General features: G+C 41.5%; 1 protein-coding gene across 1 annotated transcript in view; it reads left to right on the top strand.

Moving 5' to 3' along the window:
* GGT7 (gamma-glutamyltransferase 7) overlaps nt 1–12,553 on the top strand; it is a 50,852-nt gene that overhangs the window by 21,090 nt on the left and 17,209 nt on the right. Inside the window, exons 6-9 of the mRNA XM_054980844.1 lie at nt 58–131; nt 2,049–2,245; nt 7,656–7,743; nt 10,290–10,417. Coding sequence (XP_054836819.1) covers nt 58–131; nt 2,049–2,245; nt 7,656–7,743; nt 10,290–10,417 — 487 coding nt within the window. The remainder of the gene's footprint in view (nt 1–57; nt 132–2,048; nt 2,246–7,655; nt 7,744–10,289; nt 10,418–12,553) is intronic.

Raw genomic sequence — 12,553 nt, 5'->3', positions numbered from 1 at the left:
CTACTGGATTGCTACTTGTGGATTGCCAAGTCATGCCCATGTTTCCTTGTTTGCCAGACTGCCCTGGAGAGAGTTGCTGGGCTTTGCTGCAGATGTGGCCGAGGGTGGATTCAATGTCACACACGATTTAGGTGAGTGCATTCATGGAAACGAGGTGCAAAGCAAAATTAAAGTTAGAGCTGGAGTAGCAAAATGGCTTGTGAAATTGCCAGTACAAATCTCATTTCAGCCTTAAACTCACTAGATGCCCTTAGGCAATATATTTTCTCTAAGTACAGCCTTTCTGGGTCTGCCCTGAATTAAACCAGATGTGGGATGTTCCATATTTGGAGCTCCCAGTGATTTTTGAAACTTATTTCTCAGGCACGTGGGGACCTGATTTGTATAATGATTATGGTGGCCAGGTAGGAGAGGGCTTAAATCTTCCTGACTTGGAGGCCCTGGTGAGTTGCTATTTGGTCCATTGGGAAGCTTAAATGTACCAATGGGTGCAGAGGAGCAGCCAGAAAAATTAGGGGACTGGAGTAAGAGAGTGAAACTGCTCCGTCTGTATGTGTCTTATGCCAGTAGAATTCCACTGAGGGGGACAAACAATAGGACAGTTTCACCCCCTCTCCTTGCAGTGTCCAACCCACATGGCTATTGTTCTGCACAAGTCCAGTGTCCACAGGAATTATCTTTCCATATGTTGGAAGAGGCTGCAGGAACAGAGAAGAATGCTGAAAAACCCTCATGCGCCATTTGTGTACCGATAGTAGGAATGAAATAAAAATAATTTAAATAATAATAAAATATGATGGTTGTTTTTGTTCTCAGTTATTCAAAGCAAACAAATTCCTTGACAAGTGTAGAGACTATATTCCAAATTAGCATATGTTTCTATTGTCCCAGTTTACTGGGGACAGTCTATAGGACAAACAAAATTAGTCTGAAATTCTTCAGAACTGAAGAATTTACCTGTGGCTCATGAAAGCTCATACCTTACCACTAATTTTGTTAGTCTTATAGGTGCTACTGGACTCTTGCTCTTTTCCACTGCTACAGACAGACTAACATGGCTACCCATCTTAGTCTTATCTTATGTCCCAGATATTTAATTGTTCCTATTTTCTTCCTATTTTTGCTTTTTGGTTATTTTTTTGTGTGAAAGTTGTCATTCTTCAGGGTTCAGCTCCTTCCTCAAAGTCTGTAAGAATTAAATCTCAGAATGCTGAATCTAGCCTGTCCAAAATAGATCACTATGGACTAAGAATATTTTAGCTGGAAATGCTACTGCAGGCTTTACTTCTTTCTTTGATAAGGCTTCATTGCCAAGATGGCCAGATCTTTTGTATTCAAGTACTCCTAATTAAATTATGTTTGAGGCCAAGCTAGGTGAAAACAGGGGCTTGTTTCTTTCTGAAGCTTTGTCTCTGTTGTGTGTGGTGAGATCAAGGCGGGATGATCCTACTTGCCGTTAGGGCTGATTCACATGTTACAAAAACCTCAAGGCTGCCTTTAGGGCTTTCAACAGATGGATTTCCCCACTGGGAACTTAATTCCAAGGAGTACATGGGCCCAGTTTGGATTGGGACCACAGCACAAGGAGAAAAGGGGCTTCAACCTTCTACGAGCATCATTTTCCCAACCCAGATCAGCCCAGAGTAGCCCAACAGTGACTAGCTACTCAGGAGGACCATTTCAGACTGGAAAAACAACGTGCAGGAAGTGGAAAGCTGAAGCCCCTTCTCAGTCCCTAGTCTGAACTGGGACTGCAGGCCATGGAATTAAGTTCCCGGTGTGGAATTCCCGGCTCTTATCTGATCAAAAGTCCATGTGGCAGCCATATGGCAACTATGTGGTAAATCGATCTTAACAGATATTGTGAAATTCATGTTCTGACATGTTGTAAGTGGCATTAAGATGGAACAGGGAAGCAAAAGGCTAACAAAAGAGAGGCTTTATGACAACACTGAGCTCACCTTTCCGTGATTTCTGTCCCAGGTTGAACTGGTAATCTTTTGTAGTAATTTATTCTTCTGTTGGTCTTTTTCCCCGGTTGTCTATAGCTATGGCGATCGAAGAAGTGAGGCAACAGCACAACTACTCCGAAAAGTTCAGAAAGACCTTCCTTCCAGATGGACAGCCTTTGCTGCCTGGTACATTTATGAAAAGACCAGACTTGGCTGCTCTTTTAAACTTGCTCGGGTCAAGAGGGGTCTCAGTTTTCTACAGCGGAAATGTGACAGAAGAGATCATTTCTGAGGTGAGTCATCTCAGTTATTTTCAGTGTGTGGATTGTTTTATCTTTTGATTCTAGATAGGCATTGATGTCCCATAGCCTGTATTTTGCTTCTTTATAAAAATGTCCTGAAAGAGGATGACTCATGAGTTCGGTTCCATTTTAATGAATCAAAAGTTGATTCCCAAGGCATTTTACAAAGGGATGAAGTCCTGGCAAATTCAAGTTGTCTACTGAAGGTTTTCCAAATCAGGAAGTTTTTAGTCATGCTTTGGGTGTGAATGGAAGAGAGAGGAATGAGTAGGAATAATCCCATCAGAGACAAGCATACATTTGTCATGACATCTGTTTAATAAAGAGTAGTGAATTAAAATCCATAAAATACTAAAAGCAGCAATAAATAAACAAAATAGCACTTAAAAGCCATAAATACAGCAATAAATAAAAGGCAAATCAATGTAATCCTTTCATAAAATAAAGTATTTATTTTTATTTACATTATTTATAGTCCACCTTTCTCACTAAGACTCAAGGCAGATTACAGTGTAAGTAACGTCATCTGATAAAACAACAAGAAGATAAAAAATTCAGCAATGAAAGAAACTCCATATTAAACAATATAAATATAAAATCACCACATCAGTAGGAAAAAATCAACATCCATTAGCTCAGTTATAAAGTTCCAGAAGAAGCTACCAAACTGCATAGTTCACCTTGCAGCTGATTTAGGATATATGAACACTGTCTTTATGGGAGAAAATTATTCCTAGTTTCCAGACTCAGGCAGTTTGTTTTGTGAATTGTCATAAGCTTCTTGACTTAAATAATTTGGCACTTGAAAAAAACAAACACCACACACACAACTTGTACTGTATATTTATTTAATCAACAGGAACTCACTCTTTATTTCCTGAGGAGAGAGGAGAAGGTGGGGGAGGGCATTGCAAGTGAGAGTGACTAAGGGCCTAACTGATACGACAGCATCCAGGGGTCTGACCTGTGGACACTTCCATTTTAAAGCAATTTAAAAATGCCATGGAGCCCAATCCTGCAGTGTGGTGGGATGAAGCACTCTTGTCCCCTCCCCCCACATCTTTTCAAATGCTGAAACAGGTGGGGAGGCACTGTTGTGTCTAGTTTGGCCTCAGATATACACATTTAATTTAAATTGGGATGAACTGTCCTTCTATACAATCCTGTCTTGGTAATCCTCTGGACATATGGCTGCCATGGACAAGGAGCTCTAGAAATTACCTTTCTATGGGCACTAACATGATGACAAATTATTAAAAACTGAGCTCTAGAAATTACCAAGCACTGGGCTCAAATTTAGGAGGCAGTACTCTAAACGGTATGGCAGTTCAAAAACTTTAGGGATATTATGGAAGAAATGCTTCAGAATGTGTGTGTTTTTATTATTGAGATATATTTATTCTAGCAGTGTTTGAATATTAATACTTTGGATTGGAGCCTACCAGCTTTTTCCTGGCAGAAGCTTCATTCCCTGCCTACCCTTTGCCAAGCATGACCTTTTTTTTTTATAAAGTTTTTTATTTTTTCAATATCTAACATAAAAAACTACAAAAAACTACAAAAGTATAAAGGGGAAGGGAAAGAAAAAAAAGGGGGGGGAAGGGAAAACTGGGAAAAGGACAAATCAACATACAAACAACAGACAATACTCTACATGTCTTGTATTCCCTTCATACTGCAATTTTTCTTAAGAGTTAACTTTCTAATATGCTATCAGATTGGTAGGTCTTATACAATACAAATTATAATCAGGATCAGCACCTCTTCCCCCCCCCCTTTGCGTCTCGGTCTCAGTTCTCTCTGCGCAGCTGGAGCAGCTGTGCCCGCTCTCTCCTCCCCCCCACTTTCCCCTTCAGACTTCGAACTTTCTTCCTGCTGGAACTCCTGATGGTTAAACAAAAACTCTGTCAGCTGCACGTCCGATGTAATCTTGTAGGTTTGATCTTTATATCTGAACCAGACGCCTTCTGGAAACAGCCATTTATATTTTATATCGCATTTCCTCAAGGAAGCCGCAAGTCCCTTGTACTTGAATCTCCTTTTACGAGCCAAAAATGGAACATCCTTCAATATTTTAACCTTATTGCCCAAATAGTCCAAGTCCACATTATACGAATTATATAAGATGGTGTCCCGAGTCTTCTTAGATGAAAAGTCAATAATAATCTCGCGAGGCAGCTGCCGCTTCATTGCATACTTTGAAGATATCCGCCGGACTTCCAAGATGTCGTTTTTAATCTCTTCTTTAGTTGCCTTTGCGAATGGCGCCAAAAGTCCAGACACCAAATCTTTTAAATTTTCACTTTGCTCTTCTTTTACATTTTGAAGACACAATACCGTTTGGGCACGGTCCACTTGTAATCCTATTATTTGATTCTCCAAAAGCTTCACTTCCTTACTTGTTGCTTTCATGAGTACTGCGTTCTCGTGTGCAGACTGCTCTGCTCTGGTCGCTGTTTCTTTAATGGCTTTCACCTCGCTCTCCACAGAATCAACCTTTTGCCCCATTTCATTCAGTTTCGCTACAAAAGGCTGCACAGCATCGAAAACTGCTCGTCTCACCAGCTCTTCCAGCGTTTCCCCCTTCCCTTGTAGCGTTGCCGTCACCGATTTACTCATTGCTGGGCTCTGCTTTCTCGTCGCCATCTTAGGGGGGGGGGGCGCCAACTTAGTTCCGAAACTCGGTGCAGGGGAAGAAGTCTGCGCCTTTTAGCTTCAATTCCCACCGATCCTTCGCATACGCTTAAAAATCAGAAGGGATTCACTTACTTACAGGTCTTCACCTTAAATCTGCTTATTGCCGTTCTCCATGGCCCGGCCGCACACGCGGTGCTGCGCAAGTCTGCCGGCCTCCGTTGGGGCAAACGGGCAATTTACCCCCTGCATTGCTTCCAGGGGGTTCTTCCCGCAGCGCCCTGGATCCAGGCTCCCTCCCTGGGAGCCCTGGAGGTTAACCCTCGCGGGTCAACCGCCCAGTCAGCCTGCTCAGACAGTTCCCCCCGAGCCTGCGGAGAGGAACGTCCGACATGGCCGGGAAAACGAAACCGAATCTCGCCAAGCATGCCCTTTTGACGCTCCCTAAACAATGCCAGGACTAGTGGGAAGACCACCATGTGGGGAGGAAAGGGCAAGAGGTGAAATCACCCCCATCTCACTCTTGTGCCAATAGAAATTTTACAACATTCGATGATTTAAATGCATTAAATCACCAAAGTCCATCAAAATTTCTCTTCTCAGTTCTGAAAGAAATCCATTGATCAGTATCCTTGGGCCAGGTTAGATATGACAGTGACCACAGGTTCAACCTGTGGCACAGTGGGGAACAAGAGCACCTCAACCCACTGCTCTTTCCTCGCAACAGTTTTAATTCTAATCTGAATTGTCTGTGAAAAGCTCAAGGTCAATTTACAAGAAAAATATATATTGACATACCCTGACCTGGATAGCCCAGGTGAGCCTGATCTTGTCAGATCTCAGAAGATAAACAGGGTTGGCCTTGGCTAGTAATTAGACAAGGGCACGAACCACAAAAAACTCAAACCATGTGGTTTGTGGGTTTCCACGAACCAGGAACCATGAACTCCCACGAACTGGGGGAAGTTCCTGAACCAGTTTGGGGGGTTTGGGCGTTTAAAGGGCCCCGCCGCTTGCAAGCAGCGGGTCCCTTTAAATTATCAGCTGGCAGGTGGTGAGGGGGGGATCCCCCTCTGCCGCCTGCTAGCTGATAGTTTAAAGGGACCCGCTGCTTGCAAGCAGCAGGAAAAGTTTAAATGGCCATTTCCCTTTAATACGAATCAAATGAACCAGTAGACCAGTTCGTGGAAGTTTGTGGAAATAAGCTTCCACGAACCACGGTTCATGGGGGGGTTTGGCTCGTATTCAGGTTTGTGCCCATCTCTATTAGTAATTGGATGGGAAACCTCCAACAAAGACCAGGGTTGCAGAAGTAGGCAATGGCAAACCACTTCTGATAGGTTCTTGCCATGAAAACCCTACCAGGGGTTGCCATAAGTCAACTCTGACTTGAGAGCATCGCGCACACACATACGTACAATAGTGAAAACACACTGAATTTTTTTTAAACGTTGAATTTTTATAAATAGTGCTTCAATCATCCCTGAACATATGAGCAAAATTAAGCGTATTCTTGTTAAACCAAATAATATATTCTGTTTTGGCTATTGCAATTCTGCCTGAAGTTCTCTTGGAATTACAACTGATCTCCCGCCTACAGAGATCAGTTCACCTGGAGAAAATGGTGGCTCTAGAGGGAGATTTCTACGGCATAACACCCCACTGAGTTCCTGTTCCTCCTCAAACCCCACCCTTCTTAAGCTTGACCCCCAATTCCCAGGAATTTCTGAACCTGGAGTTTGCAACCCTACTGCCTTGCCTATGTGAATGTGAAAAGAATTTGATGTTTCAGATTAATTAACATGGAATAGTGGTTTTAGACTGTTTTCTGGGCGACTCTGTGGTTCCTCAGAGGCTTATCAAGGATTCTTATTGAGAAAAGCAGTCATAATGGACAAAAATCCTGAAAAGACTGGGTTTTCAAGCCATAGCCAGCAATCCCTAGGAGGAAATGGTGTGCTGGTATGCACAAAGCACTCCTGGTAAAAATTGCAAGTGACATGGTGGACACCATAGAGTTTTTGCAAAATGACAGAGCATCTTCTATGTTCCATCTGGTTTTTACTGGAAGTGACATGTGCACCAGTGAACATTCTTCCCACCCTGCCCATTTCCTCCCACCAGTATCCTTATTGAAAGTCAACTTGCCAACCGCTACTGATCTTCTGTAACAAGCATATTATATTGTGCACTGTCAAGTGTGCTCATTTTATGCAGGACAGAGACGAGGCCCTACAGGTCTGGCTGGTGAGCCCCAGAACTCGCTCTAGTACCCTCTGTAATGTGCAAAAGTTGTTTGGCAGACAGGTTGATATGGTTCTCTGAATATAGATTAAGAAACCCCTAATCTAGAATAAAAAGTTATGACCTTGTGAATTCCTTTTCTGTTAGTTTTGGAATCTCTGAATGATATTTTGACAAGAAAATAGTAGTAGTTACGTTTTCACTCAGTCTCACATAATTTTCCTCTTTACTACAGCATCCTAGTCCTATCCCACATGATTTTTGTTCAGGCATGTCCCATGATCTCTAGAATAGCCTATTTGGTAGCCCAAAGGGATCCCACAGAGCAATCCTAAGCAGAGTTACTCCAGTCTAAGCCCATTGATTTAAATGGGCTTAGACTGGCATAACTCTTCTTAGAATTGCACTGCCAGACTTTCACCCTTTTTTACCAGTGGAAAAGCTAGTTGGATCCCGCCCAAAAAGTTATAATTGTTCTTTTGATTAGCCTTTTACAAATTGGTTGCTTTGATCTTCTGTCTAGGTTCGTAATTTTGGTGGTACCTTGTCAGAAGAAGACTTTAGTAACTACACTGTCTTGGTGGAAAATCCTGTCCATACAGTATACCAAGGTAAAAAGACTTGTTATCACAAAACTATGACATCTGGGTTAATGCTTTCTAAACACCATGTGGTTTGTTTAAAAGTCTCTCAATTTTAGATGGAAAAGGTGGGTTTGGGAATCAGAGCCTTCTATCATAACAGAAGTGCTGGTATCCTTGAAGCCAGAATCGGATCTTTTGACAACACCATTCCCCAGTCCTTCTTTGGGGTTCTTTTGCAATTGCACACTACCTCTCCAACAGTTTTCAACTACTTGCAAATCTGAGAGGAGTGAAGCCCTGTGAAATGACATGGATGTTTTGTGAAGTAACGTATTTTTATCAGTGTCCTCTTTATCCTCATCCACATATTCAAAACATACCATTGTCTCAGACCTGATTTAAAGATGATACTGGTGAGGTAAAAGTCCTTTTTCAGGGACTTCACACTTACGCAGCATCTCATTTAAACTGGGCTTCTCTGCTTTTACAATACTCTATCTTCACTCCTAGCTTGTGGCTTTATGCACACTTACTTGTGATGGGAATCCTGTGAGAATGAATCCAAAGAATTCAGTTACAGGTGCATAGGGCTGTTATTCTTTGGGCCTGATTTATTCTTGAAAAAGATCTTTGACTGACGGAAATAAATAGGATTTGATATGGACCATCTAAGGCCCTAGCTCAAACATTTAAGTGCATTATAGTAGAAATGCTGCAGAATGTGTACTTCTGTCACTGAAATATATTTAGATGATCTGGTAGTGTCTGAATGCTAATACTGTGGACTGAATTCTAGCATTAAAAAGTGGAGTGAGTGGTCCCTGACTATTTTAAATGGAAAAGACATATTTGAGAGATGTATGCAGCTTGACCTTTCATAGCTAATGTGGTATGTGTTGTATATAGATTGTCCTCTACGTTTGTGGGTGGGGTATTTGCTTAGTGGTAAAGTATCTGCTCTACATACATGAAGTCCCAGGTATGAGCCATACTATCGTTAGTTAAAAGGATCAAGTAGGTGATGTGAAAGACCTATGTCTAAAACCCCAGAAAGCTCAAGTACAAAACATTTCAAGAGAAGAACTGCTTAGATTAAACAGCTCATAGACCCTTTGATGATCCATCCCCTGCTCTCCTAGCCCAAGAGCAAGAGTGTGCTAAGTTTTTTAACCCTTTCCCCTTGGGTGTGTGTTGCGCGGGGGGGGGGGGGGCTCTGACCTATCCTGAACTGGGGGCTGAGTTTTCCCTGATTCCACCATAGCCCTTCTATCCAGTCATAAAGTGGTGCATGTCCCTGTAGTCAGAATATCCAAAACAGTGGTTTGTCTTGCATCTTTATTTATTTATTTTTTCAATTTATATACCGCCCATCCCCAGGGGCTCTGGGCGGTGAACAGTTAAAATCAATAAAAACAAAAATTCAAATCAATATACAAATAATAAAACAAAGCAGATGGGGAAAAGGTGGTCTCTGTCTGGTTCATTTGTCTCCATAATTTTTATTTATGTGGAACCCATCTCCTTTCAGCCTGCAACCTAAGAAGTTTATGGCTTTGTTCCTAGGAAAGAGACCAATGCCTCTTGTGTGTTAATTAACGTATCCTGCATTCCTTTATGACAACAGATCTCTCTGTCACTGCATGTGGCTGGAGCACATATAACCAAATGAAGCTACCTTGTAGTGACCATTGGTTATAAAGTTTACTCTGACTTACAGAAGCTTTCCAGGGTCTCATGTCTTCACATTACCTACCACCTGGTCCTTTTAACTAGAGATGTTAAAGACTGAACCTGAGACCTTTCACATGTAAAGCACATATTCTATCTCTGAGCCATTTCTGTTCTGCTTAAGGTTCCTACCCCAACAGCTTTTGACTAGTCTGCACTATTTTTGAATGGCCAAGCCACTAGACACTGTAAACTCTGGTTATCAGCTCCAGCATGGAGTTCATAGGTTGGAGAAGCACTATCACCACATCCGTAATTGTCAAGTTGGAGACTCTCTAGCCAGGAGATCCAGAGGAGTTGGCTGTGTTAGTCTGTAGTAGCAAAATAGCAAAGAGTCCAGTAGCACCTTTAAGACTAACCAACTTTATTGTAGCATAAGCTTTCGAGAGCCACAGCTCTCTTTGTCTCTCTCTTTCATGCATCTGATGAAGAGAGCTGTGGCTCTCAAAAGCTTATGCTACAATAAACTTTAGTCTTAATAAGTGGTTAGTCTTAAAGGTGCTCCTGGACTCTTTACTATCTAGCCAGGAGGTTTTTCTTTTCTTTTTTAAAGGAGGGATCCCATAAGCTGCTTTGGCTTTTGCAAAAAACTTGGATTAACCTGGTGGTAGTTTCAGCTTTTTCACCCTTTGAACAAAGGATTCCTTTATCATATCACAAACTGCTTTTGAAATGGCACTTCTTGTAACTAGTTTCCAAGCTGTAGAATGGCAGCAGAATGGTGCTACAATTCTAAAGCCCCCTTGGACTCACCAACCTAGTTCCATATTTCCTTAGGTTGTGGCTAAAAGTTGGGGGGAAACTAGCTTTTCTGCAGCTTTCTTTTTGTTGTTGTGCCTTAACAGGTCATCTTGTTCTCAGTCCATCACCTCCACATGTAGGCCCTGCACTGATCACAGCTCTCAACATTCTTGAAGGTTTCAATATCACCAGCCAGGTAGCCAGAGAAAACATCCTCCACTGGATGGCAGAGGTAAGACACCCCTATCAGTGTGTCTTGCTTTTGGTAATGTTGCAACTGGGCCTTCTGTTCTCAGTTATTCTTACAGAGAATTTAGTGATGTTTATCCAGGGAGGGAGTGTCTTTAAATGGTAGCAACTGAGGCCCAAGTAGGGTTGCCAACTCTGGATTGGGACGTTCCTGGAGAATTGGGAATAGAACTTGGGGAGGGCAGGGTTTGGGATAAGAAAGGACCTCAGTGGGACATGATGCCATAGAATCCCTTTTCTAAACAGCCAATTTCTCCAGAGAAACTGATCTCTGTAGTCTGGACAGCAGTTGTAATTCTGGGACATCTCCGGTCCCCACCTGGAATTTGCCCCCCTAGATCTGAGCCACATTTTACAGGTGGACGCTCAACGTTTTCTTTAATATAAAACAAGGGGTTCTCCAAAAGTTTTCTTTAACATAAAAAATAGCTGCCAAGAGCTCCAATTTAGATTGAGGTTGTAGTGCTAGGAGGTGGGTTCATCTTTTGTTCCATTTCCTTGACAGAAATTCTCTTCCCTGAGCTACTGTTAACCCCAATAATGGAAAAAAAATACAGATACAAGAGGAACGTCTGTCTTTCCCCTTCTATGGGGCTAATGTAGCTTCCAGGAAGGGGGGAAATGTTAAGGAAACAGTGCAGGGGCTGAGATGGGGAAAGGTCGAATCCTTCTAGTGCTGCAGCCCCCATCAAAATCAGAATTATGTGCTGACAATTGCCTTTTTCTCATGTCTGCTTTTAATTTTTTCAAAAATTATATGGAGATTTGGTCATGGATTTCCACTGTAGCTTATAGTTTAGCCTTGATTGCTCATTCACAGTTCCCTGAAATGGGAGTTGTATGATGACACTTCCTCAGTTGTGGGTTATGTGTTCCTATAGGCTGGAACTGAAATTGGAGTTATTCAACTAGTAATACGCTAAAAGGAAAATATTACAGCATCCACTTAGATTGGCCTTTCTAACCGTTTGTTGTAATTAGTATCTATAATTGCTGCTTCTGGGAGCCACTTCATGCCCCCTTTTGAGAGGAACAGCAGGGTACAAATATTTTCATAAATGAATTAATTAACATTTATTCTCCTTCTGCCGGGCCTGTAAGATAGAGATGTTCCACCAGGCATATGGCGGAGGCTAGGCTGGGCCCCCGCTGGCCATACTTGACTTGACTTGAAAAGATCTGTCCACCACCCTATATAATATCTATAGATATGAATATATGGGCCATGTCTGAAATGAAGTAACTCTTCCATCGCCATCTGAGGAGAAGTTTTTATTGTATGTAGTGTTTTAAATTTTATTGTAACGTTTTATCTGCTTTTATGTGTTTTTATGTAAATTAAAATGTTGTGCTCTGCCCTGAGCCCACCCGGTGGGGAGGGTGGACTAACAATCTAATATATAAAAAATAAATAATAATAAATATTCTGGAAAGCCTCACATGTAGATTCAGCATTCAGTATGCTCATCAATTTGCATACATTTCTATTAGCACTTTGATGAACTACTCCTTATATTTAATGAGGAATAACAATATATTTCAAGATGTATTTTACATTTTTGTAAGTTGCCTCTGGTAGAAGGGCTGAGTATAAATGTAGTTAAACAAATAATATATTAAAATATAAAAATGATATAAATGATATAGCTGCATTCAAGTCATTCATGGTAAATATCTGCACTAAAATACCTTTACTCTGAGATGGTATGGTTTTCAATTTTTGGAGGAACAAATTATATGAACTCTTTCTTTGTCATCTTCTCATTTATCTTTTCCTCCTGTACCATGAATGACTTGTCAATCCTATTTTAGCAAACATATATAGGCTAAAACACCTCCTTATGGCATATTTCTTATACTGTTTATTACTAGTACTCCTAATCTAACCTTCTATAAGGCTTCAAAAAGCCCCTCATAGCCTTTTATCGTTAGCAAACTTGGTTATAGCTATTTATCTGACACATAGTTGGAAATATAGTTAGTAACAAATTAGAATTAGTATTGGCTGTGGCATACAAAGCTCTTCACGGCCTTGGTCCAGCATACCTAGGGTGCTGCCTCTCTCCCTATGTTCCCCAATAGCAGCTTCATTCATTGACCAGGGTCTCCTGCAGGTACC

The sequence above is a fragment of the Eublepharis macularius genome, chromosome 5 (assembly GCF_028583425.1).
Source record: "Eublepharis macularius isolate TG4126 chromosome 5, MPM_Emac_v1.0, whole genome shotgun sequence".
Taxonomy (NCBI): domain Eukaryota; kingdom Metazoa; phylum Chordata; class Lepidosauria; order Squamata; family Eublepharidae; genus Eublepharis; species Eublepharis macularius.
Note: the sequence above shows the minus strand (reverse complement) of the source record. Positions and strands in the feature narration are given on the sequence as shown.